Source organism: Zingiber officinale, chromosome 7A, assembly GCF_018446385.1.
Source record: "Zingiber officinale cultivar Zhangliang chromosome 7A, Zo_v1.1, whole genome shotgun sequence".
Taxonomy (NCBI): domain Eukaryota; kingdom Viridiplantae; phylum Streptophyta; class Magnoliopsida; order Zingiberales; family Zingiberaceae; genus Zingiber; species Zingiber officinale.
In genome coordinates this window covers 78,616,195-78,640,320 of record NC_055998.1, presented here as the reverse complement: position 1 = coordinate 78,640,320, position 24,126 = coordinate 78,616,195, and the positions used below count along the sequence as shown (strand labels likewise).

The 24,126-nt window shown below is 37.6% G+C and overlaps 2 protein-coding genes and 1 long non-coding RNA gene across 3 annotated transcripts; 2 read left to right on the top strand and 1 right to left on the bottom strand.

Moving 5' to 3' along the window:
• Window positions 1-6,882: 6,882 nt before the first annotated feature.
• Window positions 6,883-8,458, bottom strand: LOC122001604 (pentatricopeptide repeat-containing protein At1g07740, mitochondrial-like). Its single transcript, XM_042556434.1, has one exon. The coding sequence runs from the start codon at window positions 8,383-8,385 to the stop codon at window positions 7,054-7,056; it is 1,332 nt and encodes a 443-aa protein (XP_042412368.1). The 5' UTR covers window positions 8,386-8,458; the 3' UTR covers window positions 6,883-7,053.
• A 1,068-nt stretch (window positions 8,459-9,526) lies between these two features.
• Window positions 9,527-12,202, top strand: LOC121999454 (receptor-like protein EIX1). Its single transcript, XM_042554137.1, has one exon. It carries the CDS (start codon window positions 9,527-9,529, stop codon window positions 12,200-12,202), a length of 2,676 nt encoding a protein of 891 aa, XP_042410071.1.
• Window positions 12,203-15,056: 2,854 nt separating this feature from the next.
• LOC122000493 lies at window positions 15,057-19,253 on the top strand. Its single transcript, XR_006117150.1, has 3 exons — window positions 15,057-15,173; window positions 18,999-19,065; window positions 19,150-19,253. It is a non-coding gene; the product is annotated as an uncharacterized LOC122000493 (long non-coding RNA).
• The last annotated feature ends 4,873 nt before the right edge of the window (window positions 19,254-24,126 follow it).

Here is a 24,126-nt window from a genome sequence, read left to right as displayed (position 1 = left end):
CATACCTTATGATGGAGTCAAAGAAAGATAGCAATAAGCTAATGATATGGATCATGGTCAACCCACTCTAGATGTTAATGATGATCCATTATGCATCAATGGAGGCTCAATTACAAGGGCTAAGGCTAGAAAGATGAAGGAAGCACTTAATGTACTAATTGAAGATGTGAAGGCCAAAGCTACCATTGAAGAAGGTTTGACCAAGAGTAAGTCATTCGGCATAGTCAACCTAATTCAAGCCTTAGATGAGCTTAATTAGCACTTAAGTCTCATGTCTATGTAGTAGGGATATGTAGGCTTAATTTAGACTCAATTTCTACTTTTATTTGGATTGTTATAAAGCCTTAAGCTTAAAATGGCTAAGTAGTCTACATATGCCTTTACTAAATGAGCTTTCTTTTGGCTTTTTAGGGTTTTTTGGTCACCTTATAGCTATAAATAAAGAGGGTGACAACCACACATGTATCTTTGAGATATTTTTCAATCTAAAGCACGGTGAGGCTCTCACTTGTTGGTTCTTCATTGAATTAGAACTTATCAAGGCATTTCCTTGTGGCGTTCGAAGACTTATCAACCTCCATCCCAAGGTTGTGGCGTCTACCATCTTCTATACCAAGGTTCATGCTTTCCTAAGCACTGGGTCGAGGTTCTTTTCATCAATCTTATCGATTTAGTTCTTTCTTTCTTTCTTCTTCCATTCGTCGTGGGTTCTTGAGATACCTTTCTCTTTGGATTCACATCATTTGGTATCAGAGCTTTGGTTTTTCTAAATCGATTTCATTATCCTTTTTCTTTTGTGCTTGAATCTTTGTTTATTTTATTCAACATTATCTACTTATCATTATCATCTCAATCTTAGTGAGTTTTTAGTCATCTTGTTGTTATAAAAAAAAGGCTGAAATTCAAAAAATAAAAAAAATATTTTCAGCAAAAAAAAGGGCCGAAAATTAAAAAAAAAAAAAAAGAAAAAAAGTGGGTATAGAGAATTGTTATTTCTATATTTACATTTTTCAATTCCGTATCTTTCTTTAAAGTCTTGCATAGTATACTCCGTATCTCCTTTAAAGTCTTGCCTAGTATACTTATATTTTCCAATTCCGTATCTTTCTTTAAAGTCTTGTCTAGTATACTCTGCATCTCTTTTAAATTCTTGCCTAGTATATTTGCATTTTCCAATTCCGTATTTTCTTTAAAGTCTTGCCTAGTATACTTGCGTTTTCCAATTTCGTATCTTTCTTTAAAGTCTTGCCTAGTATACTCTGCATCTCCTTTAAAGTCTTGTCTAGTATACTTGTGTTTTCCAATTCTGTATCCTTCTTTAAAGTCTTGCCTAGATTTAATTCTGGCAAATTTCCTTTCAGTCCTTAATATCAGTTTTCAATTCTGCAACTTGTATTTTTATATCAATTCCTATCTTTTATCCTAATATCCTTGGGAGTTTAAATTAGTCAACGAACGCTTATAGGGAAATTGCCACAATTCTAAGTTCTTTAAAGAGCTAAAATTAGTGAGTTGAGTGATTGAGTGTCAACAGATTGCATTAATGGCGACAAGTGGAGAGGAAGTAAGACCGAGAGAAACACTTGAACAACGAGCCTTGAGACAACACTTGGAACGCATGGAAATTAGATTTAATCAAATCCTCGACAGATTAGAGAGACAAGATGCTGTAATTTAAGGATTGCAAAATAGCCAAGTGGGTAGAGTTCCTACACGAAATTCAAAGAAATATAACCGTGATGACAATAATGATGATGATGATGATGGCGTATCTGAGGACATTGATGATAGAGTTTCAGTAGCAGATCTGGTCATGCTAGAATTGGTGGGAGAAGAGAAACAATGAATGATTATGTTGATAGAAACTTGGGAAATATCAAGATGAAGATTCCTTCATTTCAAGGCAAAAGCGATCCAGACGTATATTTACAGTGGGAAAAGAAAGTTGAATTAGTGTTTGATTGTCACAACTACTCTGAAGAGAAGAAGGTAAAACTAGCTGCTGTTGAATTTATTGATTATGCTATTATTTGGTGGGATCAAATTATTCTAAGCAAGAGAAAAAATAACGAGAGACCCGTTGGCACTTAGGAAGAGATGAAATCTATTATGAGAAAGAGGTTCGTGCCATCACATTACTATCGAGATTTGTACCAACAACTACAAAGTCTAACCCAAGGATCCAAAACTGTGGAGGAATATCACAAGAAGATGGAGATTGCCATGATTCAAGCTAATGTGGAGGACCGAGAAGCAACCATGGCAAGATTTTTACAAGGTTTGAATTCAAAAATTGCAAATGTAGTGGAGTTGCAACATTATGTGGAGTTGGAAGATATGGTGCATATGTCCATGAAAGTTGAAAGGCAACTCAAAAGGAATGGTTCAATCAAGCATGGTCAAAATTCATCCACTTGGAAATCTAGTTGGAACAAAAGAGATGATAAATTGGCATCAAAGAGTAAGACCGAGTTTTTGAAGAATAAAGATGCTGGTTCTCCATTGGTCAAAGGTAAAGAACCTATCCAATCTTCAAGAAATAGAGATATTAAATGCTTTAAATGTTTAGGAAGAGGACATATTGCTTCACAATGTCCAAACAAAATAATTATGCTTTTGAAAGAAAATGGTGATATTGAAACTAAGAGTGAGTCCGAAGATGATAATGTCATGCCACCATTGATGGAAAGTGATGTAGAAGAGTATCCCGTTGAAGATGAAGCCCTTGTCACTAGGCGTACTCTAAATGTGCAAGTGAAGGAAGAAGATGAAGAACAACGAGAAAATATATTTCATACCTGTTGTCACATCAAAGACAAGGTATGTAGTATGATTATAGATGGGGGAAGTTGCACTAATGTTGCTAGTACTATCTTGGTTGAGAAATTGTGCTTACTTACCACTAAACATCCTAGACCCTATAAACTACAATGGTTGAATGATTGCGGAGAAGTTAAGGTCACTAAGCAAGTGTTGGTTTCATTATCCATTGGTAGATATCATGATGATGTTCTTTGTGATGTAGTACCAATGCATGCAAGTCATTTGCTTTTAGGTAGACCATGGCAATTTGATAGGAGGGTCATGCACGATGGCTTCACAAATAAATATTCTTTTAAGATGCATGGTAAACTTGTAACTCTTATACCATTAACTCCTAAGCAAGTATATGAAGATCAATTGAGAATAAAAAAAAGAGAGTGAAAAAAGAAAAGATTATGAGAGAAAAAAAAATGAAAAAGAAAAGGAGTGTGAGAAAAGAAAAAATGAGGATGAGAGTAGTGAAAAGAAATGAAAAAGAAATAAAAAAAAATAGAACAAGAGAGTAAAAAAGGGAGCTTTTATGCAAAAGAAAGAGAGGTTAAGAGAGCTTTTTATTCTCAACAGCCGATGATTGTACTTTAACAAGGAGGCTTATTTCAACACTAACAATTTTAACCCTTCTTTGCCTACTGTTGTTAAATCTCTTTTGCAGGAATTTGATGATGTCTTTCCTGAAGAAGTTCCTGATGGATTGCTACCACTTAGGGGAATAGAGCACCAAATTGACTTCATCCCAGGAGCAGTCATTCCTAATCGACCAGCCTATAGGAGCAATCCTATGGAGATGAAGGAGCTTCAAAAGCAAGTTGAAGAGTTGATGAGAAAAGAGTATGTCCGAGAAAGTTTGAGTCCTTGTTCAATTCCTGTTTTTCTTGTGCCTAAGAAGGATGGAACTTGGAGAATGTGCGTTGATTGCAGGGCTATCAACAAAATTACGGGAGATTGTGCGGCTTCATGGAGTACCGAGGAGCATTGTTTCAGATTGTGATGAAAAGTTCCTAAGCTACTTTTGGAAGACACTATGGAGAAAATTGGGAACAAAGCTTTTGTTTTTTACAACTTGCCATCCACAAATAGATGGACAAATTGAGGTGATCAAGATTTGAGGACAAATCCTTTTGGGGAAAGGGGGAATAATGGAGTCAAAGAAAGAGAGCAACAAGTTAATGATATGGATCATGGTCAACCCACTCTAGATGTTAATGATGATTCATTATGCATCAATGGAGGCCCAATTACAATGGCTAAGGCTAGAAAGATGAAGGAAGCATTTAATGTACTAATTGAAGATGTGAAGGTCAAAGCTACCATTGAAGAAGGTTTGACCAAGAGCAAGTCATTCGGCATAGTCAACCTAATTCAAGTCTTAGATGAGCTTAATTAGCACTTAAGTCTCATGTCTATGTAGTAAGGATATGTAGACTTAATTTAGACTCAATTTCTACTTTTATTTGGATTGTTATAAAGCCATAAGCTTAAAATGGCTAAGTAGTCTACATAGGCCTTTACTAAATGGGCTTTCTTTTGACCTTTTAGGATTTTTTGGTCACCTTATAAGCTATAAATAAAGGGGGTGACAGCCACACATGTATCTTTGACATATTTTTCAATCTAAAGCACGGTGAGGCTCTCACTTGTTGGTTCTTCATTGAATTAGAACTTATCAAGGCATTTCCTTGTGGCATTCAAAGACTTATCAACCTCCATCCCAAGGTTGTGACGTATACCATCTTCTATACCAAGATTCATGCTTTCCTAAGCATTGGGTCGAGGTTCTTTTCATCAATCTTATCGATTTAGTTCTTTCTTTCTTTCTTCTTCCATTAGTTGTGGGTTCTTGAGATATCTTTCTCTTTAGATTCACATCACCTTATTATATCACGATTCTCTAACTTCTGGCTGATCACGTGTAATCCGTTAAGCAAGTCTTGGATCCAAGCGTGGAGTTGACTTGCCAACTCACCATCATGCATTTTAATATTGTATAACTTATTTAAATTTAAGTCTCGCTTGCTTACCTTAGTGTTGGAGGTGCCCTCGTGCAGCTCGATTAGCTTTTGTCATAATTCCTTAACGTTGTTGAAGGAGCCGACCTAGTTCAACTCTTCTTTGGTTAAGCCACATTGAAGGGCCTGGGTTGCCTTTAGATCGGCTTCGATCTTTTTAATTACGCGTTGGTCCCAATTTTCGCATCATACTGGTTTTCCAATGCCGTTGAATGAAAGTGCGAAGCCGATTTGGATGATGATCCATATTTCAACTTGTGTTTTGAGATGGTACTCCATTCGACTCTTTAGTAACCGAAATCTTCGCCGGAGAAGAGTGGTGAGCGTGCAGTGCTATAGCCTTGTTGGTATGCCATTTGAAGAACAAAGCTAGCATACAACAAAATAAGTAGATTTGCTCCAAGACTTGGTCTTGGATTAGTAGTACAAAATCAAAAACTTATGAAAAACTAAATGGACTTCAGTGGTGTTGCATCAACTTCAAGAAACAAAAAACTCGATTGTGAGAAAAATGATCGGAAGGGGCAATTGTACCAATTTCGATCGACTCCGAAAAATTTAAAAATAATATCACGAAAAAATTATTTGAATGGTGGTTTAACCAATTCGAAGCAGCTCCGCTCTAATACCAATTGTAGGATCGTTGCGCTAAAGCGGAGGGGGTTGAATAGCGCTCGTGACTTTTACGTTTATTTTAAAATCTCGAAGAGATAAGAGGTCAGCGAAATAAAGACAAAAAAGAAAGAAGTAATGCTAAGACGACCAAAATTTACTTGGTTCAGAGCATGTGATGACTCTTACTCGAAGACCTGTATGTGAGAGTGATTTCGGTGGGTAAATACTAATAGCTCGAAACAGATTACAAATTTAAATTATAATTGCTATCAAATAAAGTTACTGACAAGAAGAGAATTGGTAGAAATTCGTTCGTCGATTGTCGGAGCAGCATTTGAGCGTCTTCGAGTCGTTTCCAGAGCAGCGAGCAAGAGCGGAAGACGTTTAAAATGATGTGTTTGAGGTGCTAGTCAAATCCTCCTTTTATAGCCCACTCCAAGTGCCTAGAACCTTCCCTAGGCGCCCCACAGGGCTAACGTGATGTGCTCTCCTCGAAATTCAATCCGGTAAAAGTTATCCAACTCCGGGCGCTTGGATCACCCCTGAGCACCTAGACTGTGATGTAGGTCAACCAACCGGAGTGCGCCAGCTCACCACTTGAGGGCGCCTGGTCGATCCGACTCCGAGCGCCTGGACCATTCTTGGACGCCCAGATCCCTCCCAGGTGCCCAGACCACTATCTTTTCCAGCCTTGCTATCCTACAAAAAAAAAAAGAGTTAATTCAGGCAAGTTTTCCTACAAAAAAAGATTAGTACAAGAAATAAAATATGAATTGGACAACCTTTGGACTGTCTGATCTTGACTTTGAGTTTCGCTAAAACTCTAAGTCAGACCGACACTTACTGTTTTCCTCTTCGGAGAGCACGTCCTCACCTACTCCTTTCAGAAGAAATTACCTTTTGCTAGATCGGTCATCTAGACCCTCTTGACTTTTGCTCAGCGTTCGAAACATCAGGACTTTGTGCTGGAAGCCCATTTCACAATCCATCCAGTCTTTCACCTAATGTCCGCGACCCCCAGGATTTTCATTTAGCACCCTCGACTCTAGGATTTTGCCTAACGTCCTTGATCCGCCAAAAGTTTGCCCAATCTACTGGACAAAGATTTTATTGTTTAACTTGTTCGAATAATGATAATACTTAACTTAGAACTCATTGTCATTATCAAAACTCAAATTGAATCGTCTGATGCTCCCTGTATCAATAATAATTTCTTCACCTTTTGGATTAATCACGGAAATAATGTGATGCTTAAATCTAGCATTAACCAGTAAGTGCCTAATTAGGGGTCGGAGCTGGAAGAGCTTTGCCATGTCGGTGGCCTTGAAACCACTATGAATGAAGCAGGATGAAAACATTGCCTGTCAAACAAACAAGTTTCAGCTTACCCAAACTCGGGCTGCCGGTCCATTCGCTATCAACTTTTTAGGACATGGAAGAGGTATGCCAACACTGTTTGCAACTCTTCCCCAGTTTCTCATTTCACTGATTTAGATGATGAGACTCTTTTCAGGCGTGTGTTGAAGATTTGAGTGTCCAATCTGTATTGAACTTATTTCTCATCCTTGATTCGTCTTAATAAACCTGGTGATAAGGGTCTAAACCCGGTTCAGAGGGTCACGGTTTGGGTCGAATTGAATTGGACCGGGTTGAGTTGTTTTTTTTTTGGTTCGGCCGGTACCAAAGTAGCTTCCACCAAGGCCTTCCAGCCATTCCCGTCCAGTTCCATTTCCCTCCTCGCCATCTCCTCCAGCACCGAGCACGCCGCCTCCACCTTCCCGATGCCGCACAGGCCATTCATCAAGCACCTGAAGGTCTCCTCGCGCGGGCAATGCCTGCTGGCCAGCATCGCCGTCACCACCCGCGACGCCATCTCGAAGTCCCCCGCTCGGCACGCGCCGTCCGCCATCATGCGGTACGCCGCGGCGTTGGGCTCGCAACCTCCCTCCACCTGCATCTCCACCAGCACCGCGTACGCCTCCGCTGTCCGCCCCGCGCCGCACAGGTAGTTGATCAGCGCGCCGTAGATGGGCACGTCCGGCTTCAGCTTCCTCCGCTTCATCTCGGCCAGCAGCGCCCTCACGCCGTCGAGGTCGCCCCTACGCCCTCGGTCGCTCACCAGCACGCCGTAGTTGACGAGCCCCGCTTTGCACCCCTGGTACTCCATGTCGAACATCATCTTCTTCGCCGCGGCGTAGTTGCCCTCCCGGCACAGGGCGTCCATCAGCAACGCGAAGGTGATAGCGTTGGGCTGGACTCCTCTCCGCACCATCTCCTCCTTCAACCTCGCGCCGGTTCCCAAGTCGCCGTTTTTGGCGGAATGCCCGATGAGGACGTTGTAGGTGACCACGGTGGGGCGGATCCCCTTCTGGAGCATTTCGTCGAACAGGAGCCGCGCGCTGGAGGATCCCTCGGCCGCGCAGCAGCCTTGTATGAGGATGTTGTAGGAGACGGCGTTGGCGCGGAGGCCGAACGTGGCGGCAGACTGCGCGAGAAGAGCTCTCGCCTGCTCGAGCCGGCAATTCTCGACGAGGGCGGCGAGGGCGGAGTTGAGGGATTGGACGGAGGGGGTGGAGGTGCAAAACTCGAAGGAGCGGAGGGCGTGGAAGAGATCGACGGCGCGGTCAGGGAGGCCGTCGCTACCGAAGCGGCGGATGAGGGAGTTGAAGGCGGCTTCCTTGCAGGGCACGCGGTGAGCGCGAAGGAGGGCGAGGAGGGAGTCGATCTCCGGGACGAGGCGCGCCTTCGCGAGGCGGTAGAGGAGGGAGGAGCAAACGGGGTAGGAGAGCAGGTCGGGGTCAGCGTGCTGAAGGAGGCGGAGGGCGGCGGCGGGGTCAGCGGTGGACTTGAGCTCCTCGAGGAGAGGGATCGGCGTATGCGTGGGAGAGGGCTTCCGCGGTCCCCGGCGATGCTTGAAACTTGGCGGCCGCCGCCGGAGCATCGTCGTACCGGTTCTTAACTTAGGGTTTAGTGTTCCGGGTCTCCGCCTTTTCAAAAAGCCCACGTTTCAATTAAGTCACTTGAAAATATTAATTAATCCTATTGTATTGAAAGCTAATCAAGTCCAAATTTCCATTTACCAAATTTATTTATCGATTATTCTTACAATGAGATTATCCTATTTTCGAAAAATATTAAAAAAAATCATCTTGTAATGTAAAAATATTTTTTTTAATTAAAATTATTTTAATTAAGTTTGAATAATTTTAATGAGTTGATAAAGGATATATTACTATAATTATATTTTATATAATAATTTTAACTAAGATAAGAGTAATTTTATTGGGCTTAATTGTTACATAAAATATTTTAATGAAAAATAGGATATAAATTTTTTTTGAAAATAAGAACAGTATGTTTCCCCCATTTTTTTGCCATTTATATTTTCTATATTTATAATTCTAATCTGAATTTAAAAATGCTCACTCAATTTTGTTGAGTGGATATTTATTATTTAAGTCTTGATATTTCCTTAATGCGGAGGGGTCAAGAAAGGATAATTCACATCAACTAGGGTCACATTTTTCTATAAAATTTGGTGCTGTTTTCTAACCTTGATTAGTTAGATACCTAGGTATACTTTGATAGTCTTTTTCTTTTTATCTATGGAAATTAGTTATGTCAGTTACTAGTTACTTGTAGTTACGTTAGTAACTTGCTGTCTCTGTTTTTTTTTTTTTTTTGATAATGGTGACAATTGTGAATCAGCTATTAGGTTTCTTCCAAGTCCGTAGAAACAGTTACGATGTTAATGCTAATGGTGACTTCCATGGATCATAAATTTCCTTTTAATTTTATTTAAATCATATAATAAGGGAGAGAGGGAGATAAAGTTAGGCAAGAAATTAATGCTAATGGTGACTTCCATGGATCATAAATTTCCTATTAATTTTATTTAAATCATATAATAAGGGAGAGAGGGAGATAAAGTTAGGCAAGAAATTAATGCCAATGTTGACTTCCATGGATCATATATTTCCTATTAATTTTATCTAAATTAAATAAGGAATAGAGGGAGAAAAATGTTGCGAAAGTTCTTGTTGATCTGGCTTTGTTGAACTCTTTGTGCAACATCCCATCTCATGGCTACTGGTGCTACACACAACCTTCTTCTTTACCTTTTCTGGATTTCTGTCTCTTTTTTCTCTGGATCTTTGCAACTCTGCATAGAGAAGGAGATGAAAGCTCTCCTGAGCGTGAGGAGTGGATTCCCTGACGTCGATAGGCGGCTATCTCCATGGAAGGGCAATGATTGCTGCAGTTGGGCAGGTGTAGGATGCCACAACGTCACAGGTCATGTTATCAAACTTGACCTCTCTATTTTGCAATCTCAAACTGTTTTCAACAGAAGCGAGGTGCATCCTTCATTGTTTCATTTGAAGCATTTGAAGTATCTAGATTTAAGTGGGAACAACTTATCTGGCCATCAAATTCCTGGCTCGATTGTATCTTTAACTCAATTGCAGCACTTGGACCTTTCCGGATGTGGTTTCAAAGGAGAAATTCCCTACCAACTTGGCAATCTCTACAATATAGAAGGCCTGTTCCTCGGTTTTAACCGTCTCGAAGGTGTAATACCGAAAAGCATAGGAAACTTGAGTAAAATGTCAAGTCTGGACCTTTCTGTTAATAGAATTGTTGGAGGCTTACCGGAGACTATTGGCAATCTAACTGCAATGCAAAATTTGGAATTAGTATCTAATCAGATTAGTGGGAAGATACCAGATTCAATTGGAAATCTCCACCAGTTAGAATTTCTCGATATCTCGGGTAACAACATAAGTGGATCGATCCCTGGTACCTTAGGAAGTCTATGCAACTTGAGTGGAATTGTTCTCGGTTATAACAATATAACAGGGAGAATTGTTGAATTCTTTGAACAACTATCAAGATGCAGAAATAATAAACCTCTTCACCTTGACTTGTATAAAAATCAGTTTAACGGTCCTTTTCCAAGTAATTTTGAGAGGCTTCAAAGATTAATTTATCTAAGCCTTGGTTTCAATCAATTGAGTGGCTCAGTTCCAGCATCCTTGGGGAAATTGTCTGCATTACAGTGGTTAGGCCTAGAGTCAAACCACTTGGTTGGAGACATCACAGAAGCCCACTTTGCCAATCTCACAAATTTATATAGCATGGATATATCTGACAACAACTTGTCAGTCAAAGTGAGCCAAGATTGGCTTCTTCCATTTCAAGCAGAAGCAATTATAATGGGCTCTTGCAACTTGGGACCTAGATTTCCTCCATGGCTGCGGAACCAAACCATTTTAAATAACCTAGACATATCAAATAATGGAATATCAGATGCTTTTCCTGATTGGTTTTGGAGCTTGTGCTTACCCGAAATGTGGCTAAATGTTTCTCACAATCATATGAGAGGGATGCTGCCGCGCTCTTTAGAATGCTTCAAGAATGTAAGATCTTTCGATTTAAGTTACAACAACTTTGAAGGCTTCATTCCAAGAATGCAACTTTCATATGCATATTTGGACTTTTCTCACAATTCCTTTTTTGGACCAATTCCTAAAAGCATGTTTGGTGAGTTGCGTATTTCCTATCTGATTTTGTTCAACAACAAACTGAATGGCAGCATTCCGTCTTCAATTTGTACACAAAGAGAATTGCATATTGTGAACCTCGCCAATAATGATTTATCTGGAACACTCCCAGATTGTTGGGGTAATGCATCAGAGTTAGGGATAATTGATGTTTCCAACAACAAATTATCCGACAGCATTCCCAGAACATTTGGGCTTTTAGCCAGACTGCAATCACTGCACATGAATAATAATAGTTTATCTGGTACAATTCCCTCAACTTTACAACATTGCAAGCAACTTGTAGTTATGGACTTGAGCTGGAATAAATTGTCCGGAGCTATACCCAGCTGGTTTGGAAGTAGACTATCAACATTACGAGTTCTTTCTCTAAGGTCAAATAATTTCACTGGTGCAATTCCCCCACAACTCTCTTTGATCCCATCTCTCCAAGTGCTAAACCTGGCTCACAATAATCTCTTTGGCTCTTTGCCTCCAAGTTTTGGCATGTTTAGCTCCATGATGGCGAGCCAGAACAAAAAAGAATCTGCTCCATTATATGATGCTCCATTATATGGTGGTTCCATTTATTACATGGAAAGTGTCATCTTAAATGCTAAAGATTCGGAACTTCCATTCACCACTTATGTGCTTTTAGTTGTTACTAGCATTGACCTCTCGAATAATAATCTCTCAAGTAGCATTCCTAGAGAAATCACAAACCTCCAAGGCCTTCGCTTTCTCAACTTGTCTTCGAATCATTTCTTAGGAAACATACCAAATGAGATTGGTCTCATGGGTCAACTAGAATCACTTGATCTTTCAGAGAATCAATTGTCGGGTAGAATTCCTTCAAGCATCTCTAATTTAAATTTTTTGGGCACCCTAAACTTATCTTACAACAATCTCATTGGAAAAATACCAACGGGCACTCAGCTACAATCTTTCACCAACTTATCCTATATTGGCAATTCTCAGCTTTGTGGGGAACCACTCCAAACTAAGTGCCCAAGTGACAACCTAACCATTGATAGTAGAGGGACAAATGAAGAAGAGGGCATGCATAAAGATGATGATGAGCATGGAGGAATTTGGTATTTCATTGGATTCGCTCCTGGATTTGTGTTTGGCTTTTGGGGATTCATTGGTGCAGTTATGATCAAGAGAAGCACAAGAATCAAATACATCCTAATCATTGATAGGATTTGTATAAGGTAATCAAAACTTAGTCTTAAATAGGCCTGAGTTAATTCTAGAATTTATGTATACAATAAGAGCTTGTACTATTATGATATCCAGACCAAGGTTGTTGCAATGGATTAAGGTTGACATTAGTATTTAAATTATGGATCTTGTATGAAAAGTGTGCTTAAGTCAAAACATATTGTTTATCCATTAAACATGTGTGTTAGACACGAATCAACCTCCATATCCTATATGGCTAAATTTTCCAGCTTGAATTGTGAAACTTCATGTTGTAAACATGTGATCTCCATGTTCATCTGTCTTTTTCCCCAAAAAGGATAACAAAGTTTATCAAGGATCAAGGCACCCCTTTTGGGTCAAATATCATTACTCCCTCTTTAGATAGTGCCTCATTAGCATTGATCCTCTTGAGTAATATCAACTGCACTAAATATTTGGTTTACTAGTGTTGAATGCATTCTACATGATCTTTGCCAAGAGAGGCACAATCAAGATTCAAAATCTTGAATCGTGTTGAAGCTTTAGTCTTTAACTAGAATGATAGTGTTTGGTATCATAACGACATTTTAGTATATCATACTGTGGTGAATAGGAGGTGAAAGGAGAAAGAAGCAGGGAGAAATAGAAAGAAGCTTTAGTCTCTGGATCATTGCGACTGTGCATAGAAAAGGAGAGGAAGGCAACTGAGCCACCTGGATTCCCGCAGTCAAGTCCATCTCACCACCAATGTCCAAACCTACATTTGAAAAATGTGAAAAATTCATCTCACCTGGATTCTCTCTTGCTTCCCCCCTTCACATTTGAACAATGTGAAGCAGACGGGTAGGTGAGCAGGTCGGGGCCAGCGTGCTGAAGGCGGCGGAGGGCGGCGGCGGAGGCAGCGGTGGACTTGAGCTACTCGAGAAGAGGGATCGGCGTGGGAGATGGCATCCGCGGCCCGGGCGATGCTTGAAACTTAAGACGGCCGCATGGTCGTACCGGTTTTTAGTTTAGGGTTTCGGGTTTCAGATTTCGGGTCCAGAATGTTCGCTCGCGGTCCTATTCTGATGCCTTCTCAAAAAGGCCACGTCCAATATTTTTTAATCTAATTGCATTGAAAGCCCTTTTCACGTCCAATTTTTTTTAACAAATTGAGTTATCTATTGTTCTTGACAAACGAGATTATCATACCATATTCCATAAAAACGAGTTTATGAAAATAGGATATATTAATATAATTGTACTTTATATAATAAATTCGTAAGAGGATATTCTTTGCTGATAAGTATCAGTATGACAGTCTCAACTCTAGGCGAAAAAAAAAATAATAATATTTTTTAAATAAATATTATTAGAAATATTTAATTTTATTTATTACAGTAAAAAGTGAAATTTATCATTCTAACAGTTCAACATGATCGACTCTACGATCAAGCTACAGTTGGTCATTGCGAGGAGAATATTTTTCTTGATTTTGTTAAGATTCGACACATTACCCATTGTAACAATATATACCTTGTATTAGCCAACTCAATCTCCCCGGGGCGACATTTAATTTTATTAGTAAAATTTAAAAAGACAGTTTCATATATTGCCAATGATTATTTATACAATTGAAAGTAATGACCAATTAAGTCACATAACAATAACTTTATCTCACTTTTTTATTATTAGTAAAATTTAAAAAATAAAAAATATTTTATATTAATTAATTTAGAAACAAGTAATAAATTATTATAATACTATTAATATACATTTTAATTATAATATTTTTAAAAAAATAGCAATCATTTTTAATTTTGAGGAAGGGACACAGCGATAAAATTATGTGTAACCTAAAGGAAATAAGTTCGAGTACTAGATACTTTTACTTAGAATCCTATATTGAGAGGAGCTTTGTGAACTCTTTTTATCAATTTTAACTTTGATAAATTATTAATAAAATTTATTTAGCTAGAAAATATGAATGGTGAATTATTAAAAAAATTGAAAGAAAAATAAAATTTATGAAAGAAATAATACTATAATATTAAATATGTTTTGACTTTAAAAATATTTTTATGAAAAAATATTAATTAAGTATAACCAATAAATATTTTTAATTTATTAACAAATTTTAATTTTGATTAATAAATTAAAGTTTTATAAGTAAAAAATTTAAAATTACTAATTAAATTTTAATTAAAAAAATAAATTATGAAACAAATCTAATTTTAATAGTAGGAAATTAAAATGATCAATTAAATCTAATACAAATAAAAAAAATCCAAATTTAATCAATAAAAATTTTAAAATTTTAAATATTTAATATCAAACTCATATGTTTTTAAAATAATATTTATATTTAATTTATATAGATATATATATATATATATATATAAAATTTATGGACCCCAATATAATAAGGGCCTAGGCCTATGTCTTGAGCTGACCATGAGTATTAGATTCTATCAATTTTGTAGGTGGACGGTCTGAATCCATATGCTTATTACTGAATAAATTCAGAAGTACACATAAATTAAAGAAAGATCTTCAATTTCATTAATGATTCAAACTTTACGAGCATTCAAAAATACCATTATAAAATTCAAACTCTTGGTACATAAGGAAAAAAAAAATCCCACCACTTTATCACCGCACCATGGCTCAGGGTGGCAATGCACTGCTTGAAGGAGGCGAGGCTCGGTGATCAAATATGATTGAGACCGCTTTACCCATTGCAGGTTGTTACTAATTTGCAGGAGGTAATGTGGGATGCTGATATTATGATAAATGGGCGGAGCCCCCTATTAATAATAATATTAATTATTAACAATATTATTAGTGAATACTAAATATAAACTCATTTGGGAATTGGGATAAAAACAAATACGCTTGTAGTCTTGCACTGCTGCAGCCCTACTCGTCGTTCGACACTTGCTCCGGTGCCTTTGAACGAGCAATCGGGCGTTGGATGTGGAGTCTCGTGCGACGAAAATATTCTCGAGCCAGATTCAAAAGAAAGGTATAATTTCATTCTACTCGCTCCTTAGTCCTTAGGGTTTTGATTTTTGAAACCCTTAAAACTGAGAACTGAGAAGGGAACAAGAGAAAAACTTTTTTTTTGGTATTTTCCATCTTCTTTCTACTTTCTACCCCGTAAGCTAACCCCACTATGAAGCTTAGGTTGCTTAATGTTTATCACAGATTTATTATTTATGATATACCTAATACCTTTATTTATGAATGAGGCGAGAAGAACACAGGAGGCAAAGTCAGAGGACCAAACAAAAACAATTCCATACATTTTGTTAGAAAAAAATTATAATAATTAATTTTACATGGCCCTCCTTGTCCTTCTTGGTTTCTTGCTGCTGATTGTTGAAAGTGAAGGTTGTTTTAGATTTTTTTTTCTTTTACCTATAATATATGCACACACAAGCAAACATATTATATTATAAAAGATATCCATCAATGGTCCTACCATTTAGTTGTTGGGCCCGTGACTTTGAAGTAACCTAAACCTATAGATTTATCTCTATTATGACTTATGATTTATAACATTTTACTAAGAATAGAAATGTTTAAAGCCCATAATTTTACTAGATTCTTTTATTTTGTTTGCTTTTCTCCTTTTTGCTAGATTCTTTTGTTTGTTGTTCTCAAATGATTAATTTTAAGCATTTAAATTAAATCTTGTGATTTTAGAAATTAAAGTGCCTAAATGATGAAATAGTTGAAGTTGGAATTGTTGATTTAATATTTGATTAATAGAAAAAAAAAACTTGGTGTTTTTTTTATTGTATGATGTTGTTATTATTCACTGACTTAATATTTGGTTTAATATTGTTGTTATTAATTATTATTCACTTATTTTAAAATAATTTGAGTTTTTCATTGTTAAAAGTTTCATATATTTTAAATGGGAAAATCTGTTACGATTGATAAGTTTTTTCAAAGGAAGAGAGCAAATGAACCAAATCCGGCTACTCCTATAACCCCATCGACAAGATCAAATAACAATGATCTTCCATCTGAATTTTCTCCTAAAAGATTCAAAAATACAGAAATTGAAGAGGTTGATCTCGATTCTTTAGAGCGTGATCCAGGATTGCGTCGACAAATTTGGGAATATCATCCTAACCAAAGAGAGGAAATTCGTCGAGCTTATTTGAATCTGAAGGCATACCAACCTATTCTTCAAGAATATCCACTAAATAAAAATATTAAGCATCCACGAAGATTTCAATCTACTTGGTATGAACAATTTCCTTGGTTGGAGTCTTCACCAGCTAAAGATAAAGCATATTGTTTTCTATGTTTTATCTTCAATAAGTCATCGGGATGCTCAAATCAAACTGCATTTACTGTTAATGGATTTAATAGTTGGAAGAAAGTTCGAAATGGAAAAGCTTGTGCTTTCCTCAACCATATAGGGAAAGATAATGTATCTTCACCCTATTGTAATGCTGAAAAGGCATATGAGGATTTAATGAACAAACAACAACACATATCAAGGAGATTCGATAATTTTAATGATGAACAAATCGCAACTAATCGTCTTCGATTAAAGGCTCACATACATGTGGTGTTGTTGCTTGCACTTCAAGGAATTCCATTTAGAGACCATGATGAGAAATCTAGTTCATCTAATCGTGGCAATTTTCTTGAATTTTTGGATGTGCTAAGCATGTACAATGACGAACTTTCAAAGGCAATTGCGAAAGCTCTAAAAAATGCCAAGTATACAAGTCACGATATTCAGAAACAAATACTTCATGTGCTTTCAGTGAGAGTAAAAAATGCAATTCGTGAAGAAATTGGAGTGGCAAGTATTGTATAATGTTGATGAAGCCCGAGATGAGTCAAAAAGAGAGCAAGTGTCTATAGTATTGAGGTTTGTAGATACTAATGGATTCATTCAAGAACGTTTTTTTGAGCTTATTCATGTATCTGATATTGCAACTTTGACTTTAAAGGACGCTATATATTCTTCTTTGGCTCACTACAATTTGGATGCTCAAAATATTAGAGGTCAAGGCTATGATAGTGCTAGTAATATGAGGGGCGAGTTTAATGGATTGCAAGCTTTAATCATAAAAGATTGTAGAAGTGCTTATTATGTTCATTGCTTTGCTCATCGGTTACAATTGGCTTTAGTTGCAACATCAAAAAATGTGACACCTATTCATCAATTTTTTGATAGATTAACTTTTATAGTTAATATTGTTGATTCTTCGTGTAAGCGTAATGATGAATCGAAGAATACTCATGCAGATGACATTGCACATTTGATTGTTATTAATGAACTCTAGATAGGGCGTGGACTTAATCAGATAGGTACTTTATAACGAGCTACTGATACATGTCGGAGTTCTCATTTGAGATCGTTGAAAGGCTTAATTAAGATGTTTAGTGTATGGTATTGCTTAAGGTTATGGATGATGGACTTCCTTCTCAACGAGCAAATGCAACATCTGTTTATGATGAAATGACTTCTTTTGATTTTGTATTCATCTTGCATCTTATGAAAGAGATTATGGGAATCACAGATATCTTTTGTCAAGCTTTACAAAGTAAGTATTAGGATATTATAAATGCAATGGAGCTTGTATTATCTACTAAGAATTTACTTCAATAAATGAGGGATAACAAGTGGAATGATTTGCTTGCAAAAGTGAAATCTTTTTGTGAACTTCGAAATATTGATATTCCTGATTTCAGTGCTCCATATATTAATAGATGAGGTCGAGCCTGTGTTCGTCAAGACAATTTCACTATTGAGCATCATTATCAGGTAGACCTTTTTTATGCTTCAATATATTCACAGTTGCAAGAAATTAATGGGTGCTTTAGTGATGATGATATGGAATTGCTTATTCTTAGTAATGCCTTAAATCCTCAAAATGCAGTGGAGTCTTTTAGAGTTGAGGATATATGTAAATTAGTTGAAAAGTTTTATGCCCAAGACTTTACAAGAGATGAAAAAGAGCAATTAGAGATGCAATTGAAGCATTACGAGTATAATATAGTCAAAGGGCCAACTACAACAATCTTGCAACTATTTCAGAATTATGTCAATGGTTGGTGAAAACTAACAAGTCTATTACATACAATCCCATTTTTAGAGTGATTGTACTTGTGCTTACTCTTCCAGTTTCCACTGCTACTACAGAACGATCATTTTCTACAATGAATATCGTGAAAACAAGACTTCGGAGCAAAATGGAGGATGATTTTCTCTCAGACGCGTTAATGATATATATGAGCGAGAAATTGCTAGAAATGTGAGCATAGAAGCTATCATTGAAGACTTCGAAAATTTAAAAGAATGTCGAATTCCTTTTAGTTAGATAATTGTATTTGATACTTAATTGAATGTATATGAACTTCATGTTTATTCTTTGACTATGCAACTATTTTACAATTAGTTATACTATTCTGTATTTCTGTTTGAAAATAAAAATCTGTTGCTCTCTAAATTTAGCAAGCTCATAGCTTCTAAGTCTTGCTGCTATTGCCTTCAAGGTTATTTAGCAAGCCTTTCAGACGTGAGGTTGAAGTAGGGATGTCAGAATGATTCAACATTACATTTGTTGATTATTTGTGTTTATCTTTGTAGTTAAAAATGAATTATCTGATTTATTGTTCATATAATTCTCATGTTAACATGGTGTTTGTGAGTTGAAAATCTCTTGAAGAAATCTTTGTCTTCCCGACCATCATTATTCCAATCAATATGATACATGTCATCTTCAAAATTTTTTATTATAGGTTTGGCAAAATACATTTCCAAATATCGCTACTGATTTGTTGTTACACAACTTATGATGCTCTTATTACTTCATAGGACTTTCATTTGACACTAATGATGAGTTTAAAAGAAGCATTTATGAATTATGGTGAAGTTGTTGATGGTAAGTCGTTATTGTCTTTTTGATTTCTTTTTAATCTTTGCAGTACATGATTATACTCACTGGTATTTACCTATGCTGCTAAAGTGCATCATTGGCAGGGAAAGTGGAAGGTCTAGAGGGTTTTGGTTTTGTGATTTTTATATCTAGCGAAGAAGCTTCAGCTATAATCAGTGACATGGATGGGAAGGTAAGTATGCTTTGCTCTTCTTTGTGTTTATTTTATATAATGTTAATAGAATATGTAGATGTTGTTGCATTATTCATTTTAAAAAGCATGAAAGTGTCACACTTTATGGGATGCATAGCACAAATTAGTAATATGATGCATGGAATTTTATGTAGTGATTATAGTATGCTATGTTAGATTTATATACTAAGGATTATAAATGCTAATTTAGTCTCTTGTTTTTTTTAATCATAAGGTTGTGCTTAGGTCCTTGATAAGTATCTTTAGATAGTTTATGGATTTAAAGGAGTAGAGGATTTTCATTATACGACCGCCCCAAACTTAAAATCCTGGATCGCCCCTAGTAAATGGCTTGCCATCTACAAAGACAAGGGAAGTGTTTGAGGAGATTAGTTCGTATAGAAAGTGTTGAATATACGTGGAACCGCCACATCAGTGGCCCTAGAGCCGATTCCATAAATATAGAGGAAGGTAAATACAAGTACACAGTTGAAAGCGCATGACATAGACGTTAACCCAAGGTCATGACACCCCAAGGATCGAACCCTAGACCTCTCGACCACAAGACCATGTACCCCCAACTATGCTACGACCTGAGGACAAGTGTTGAATATATGTGAATGGAAAAGATACGGAAGAGGCATAAAACTCTATTGTGAATGAGACTTTAGTCTCACATTAGGAGTTTCAAGGTATGTTTGTTGGTTTATATTCATTAACATACATTGATGATGTGAATAAATGCATGGGGAGAGACTTTCTCTCATGCGTGGGTGCGCGGATGGGGGTGCAAATCCAGGGCTTGGTCAGGGCAAAATTTGGCTAAGTGAAACAATCAATATTTTGCTACGTGGATTCTTTTTGCTGCTCAAGAAGATAACGGAAGCATTAACCATTATTAATGGCAATTTTATAACCTCCCAGATAGTAATGGTTGCTGACTATCATTAATCACTGGGTATTAAATGGTCATTACTCGCCATTCAATGTTAGGAAGGGATGGTGCTCCTATATAAAAGGAGACCATGTTCTTGAGCAACACACACAGAAAAGAAGTAGTAGCTCTCCACCTCTAATCCCCTCCTCCTCTATCGTGCAACTCTAGCTCGGCGAAGCGCTCGCGATAGCAGTCGGGTACCACTCAGTTCGTCGTGACCACAGTGCTTGGTAGGAATCACGGTTAACCATTGTTCCTGGGAAACAGATGACACGAGTAAACCTCGAACTACAACCGGAGATGGGGCAAATCTGTTTCAAGGAAAATGCGACCATCACAGGCCTCGGTCCATTCTGTTGGGACCGATGTGCCCGCTAGAGGGGGGGTGAATAGCGTCTCACCCAAATCGATGGCTTCCTACATATTCGTTAGTGCGCAAGAGGAATAATACAATACAAATTACGAATACGAAAGCTAAAGATAAAGAAAAGAACAAGCAAACCAATGCACGTCGATGTAACGTGGTTCGGAGATGATGCTCCTACTCCACGGCTGTCCGTAAGGTGGACGATCCCTCAATCCGTCGGTGGATTAGTCCCCGGAAACTCCGGCTAGCTCAAACCGCTCCTTGTGGGTGGAGAAACCTCACCACAACTTCAACCAAGAACACTTGGACACAAGAGATCCTTGAGCACTTTGGTGACTACTAATTAGGCTTTAACCAAGTCTAATTTCGTCACATTGGCCGGCCATCCCAAGCTCCTTCTTATAGAGCTTGGAAGCAATCAGTAAGCTGATTTGCCCGTTACCAGTCGACTGGTCCTTGCACCAGTCGACTGGTGTCAGCCCAACGACTCTCTCAACGGCTCTCTACAGTGCACCAGTCGACTGCTACAGTACTGCTACAGTAACGCTACAGTAAACCCTAATTCTAGGATTTTACCTCGAGTACATTCACTCAGCACTCGTTCTCGCCCGACCAACCTAGACCTAGCCTTCTAGCCTCCTCCATCAGCCTTGCGTCCCTCGGATGCCTCCCCATCCTTCACGTCTTGCCGTCTGGAGCTTCCATCGACCTTGTCATTGTTGTCGGGTCTTCCTTTACCAAGAGGTCGCGCCTCCGAGACTTCATCCATTGCCAAGTCACACTTGGACTTACGTTGCCAAGACTACATGCTTGGACTTGCACCGCCAAGACTCATCCTTGGACTTTCCTCCTTTTCCAAGATCACACTTGGACTTACGTTGCCAAGACTACATGCTTGGACTTACACCGCCAAGACTCACCCTTGGACTTTCCTTGTTGTATCTATATCCTGCACACTCACAATGCATATCAAATACAACAATAAACCTAACTTAAACCTTTGCCCAAACATCAAAACTTAGGGCACCTAGATTGCTCCAACAATCTTCCCCTTTTTGATGTTTGGCAACCTGTTTAAGTTAGGGAAACATAAATGCAATACATATGCAAATAAATATGCAAATCAACTCATGCATAAATAATGGAACCTAAATCCCTAGGCTCCCCCTTCACCTAAGCTCCCCCTTGAGCTAGGATTTTCCGCAAAGGTAAACTTCTCCCCCTTTGCCTAAACAATCGCTCCCCCTTCACCTAAGCTCTCCCTCGAGTTAGGATTTCTCGCAAAGGTGTATAGGTTTCCCACTTAAACCTAGACTTCTCCTCCTTTGGCATACATCAAAAAGAGCTCCAACAATATCCCAATTGTTGAAAACATGTCATCCAAATTGACCCTAAACTCATGTATTTATCCCCCATGGATCTCATACATTTAAACGAGTTGACACGGTCAAGAACAACGTTGAAAAACACTTTTAGGCTGGTATCAGTCGACTGAACTAGGTACCAGTCGACTGCCCCCTTCGACAGAACCTTACACAAGCATTCTGTGGTCGAAATCTACTGTTACCAGTCGACTGGTATCGGCACCAGTCGACTGGTATCGACAAAATGAGCTTACAGAAACATTCTATGCTTAAAAATACTGTTACCAGTCGACTGGTATCTGCACCAGTCGACTGGCACCCTATTTCTGCAAAAATCAACCTTTTCAGGCCAACTTCAGAAATGCACCAGAAATTCCCTAGACCTCCAAAAATTCTCAAATTTTGTGGAGAGGTCTATTGTACCCTTGTCTACTTGGGAAAAATATATATAAAAATATATTTATCACAGATCCCAAGATTGACACAAAATTCAAAACTAGCTAAATAGTTCAATTGAACATTGACCTAAAGTCCTAGTTTTGACTTCCTTTTGATGTATTTGCCCATACCAACCCACAATGCATCACTAGCATTAGTTTATATGGCATCTATACATCAAAAACTAATTTTCATGTAATATGAACCCAATTCATATTTCTATGCATGAAACTCAACTCAATTGTGCCAACCCACTATGTTAGAGACTTAAGTCCGTCTCCTAACCACTTGGCACATTTGATAACCCATCTACCATGGGTCCCAAAGGCTCTTCCTAACCTTAGGAATCTTAACCTTAGTCACCTCCCTTGGTGATTCATCCACTATGGCTAGGCCACTTCGGTGCACCTCGGTTGACACTTGGCCTACTAAACTCACCTTCTTAACCTTAGACACCTTGTCTTTGATTAATTTCTTCTTGTCCTTAATCTTGGACACCTCATCCTTGCTATAATTATATGCTACCCTAGCATATTCCTTCTTATTGGCCTTGGATGACTCTCCCTTGTCCTTGGTAACACCTCTCACACCAATGTCATGTGCTACCTTAACACTTGACCTCCTTTTGGTCTTGGAAAAGATTTTTATGTTTCCAAAGCGTAACTCCCCCTAAAAATATGGTCAAACTTCCATCATTGCACCAACAATGACTTGGGATTCCTAAATAATTAGGAAAACCAAAACTCGAAGTTTTGAGGTTCAAAATTCAATAATGAAACTAAACCTCAATCGAAACTTCACTTTGATTTTTCTTAACCAATCCATACTTGTTTTCATCATGAAAACTCATGTAAACATTATTTAGGGTATACTTTATCATGAAAAAATAGTTTTCTATGAAACTACTTCCTGTTTTCAAAGATTGACACAAATTTGAAAACTCTTGAAAACTTCAATGTTTTCTCCTAATTTGTATCTAACTTTTCAATGATGATTACTATCAAAAGATAGTCTTCACCAAGGTTTTTCAAAAGTATTTTGAAATCATTTTCAAAACCAATATCCAACCACGTTCTTTGGGCTCAATGCACATGACTTATACATTAGCTTTCCCAATGATTGGAAGACACATAACTATGTGTTTTGATGAACCTAAAACTCAACAAGATGCACTAGATCAACATCTTGAGTTTTGTTCACCATCTTAACATCTCACTTGTATCTAACGTGTATTAAAGTATATACAAGTCACCATATAGTTCTTTGTGAGATGTATATTTGGTCTTGCCCTAAACTAAGGGATCATGCATCTTTATCTAGGCATTGTAAAAATCATGATCATCCATCTAGGATGTCACTTGATATGATCCCTCTCGTTGGGACACTTCCATACATAATAGATGTCTTTGTCCTTAATTACAAGAAAATTGACATACTGCATGATGATTAATGGCATACATCAAAATAAGCAAAGCATGCTATAACTACATGATATATGCATAACATGACATGGTATTTTTGTATTTTTCATAATAAAATGTGAATGCTAAATATGATGTCATGGCATATGATGGGCAAACAATCATGACAAGTTAGCATAAATAAAATGTACCTAGATAATCTATCTAAGTATCCTTAATTCTTAGCTATACCTTAAAATTAAATCCTAGATTGCCCAATTTCATCAAGAAAGTGTCAAACCCAATTTTGACATTTCTTTTTCCCTTTCTAAATTTGAGCCATTTTTAAATTAAACAAATTCCTCAAA

Bases quoted from the DNA above. Each gene is read 5' to 3' on its own strand.
- LOC122001604 (XM_042556434.1), bottom strand. From the start codon at position 8,385: ATGCTCCGGCGGCGGCCGCCAAGTTTCAAGCATCGCCGGGGACCGCGG.
- LOC121999454 (XM_042554137.1), top strand. From the start codon at position 9,527: ATGGCTACTGGTGCTACACACAACCTTCTTCTTTACCTTTTCTGGATT.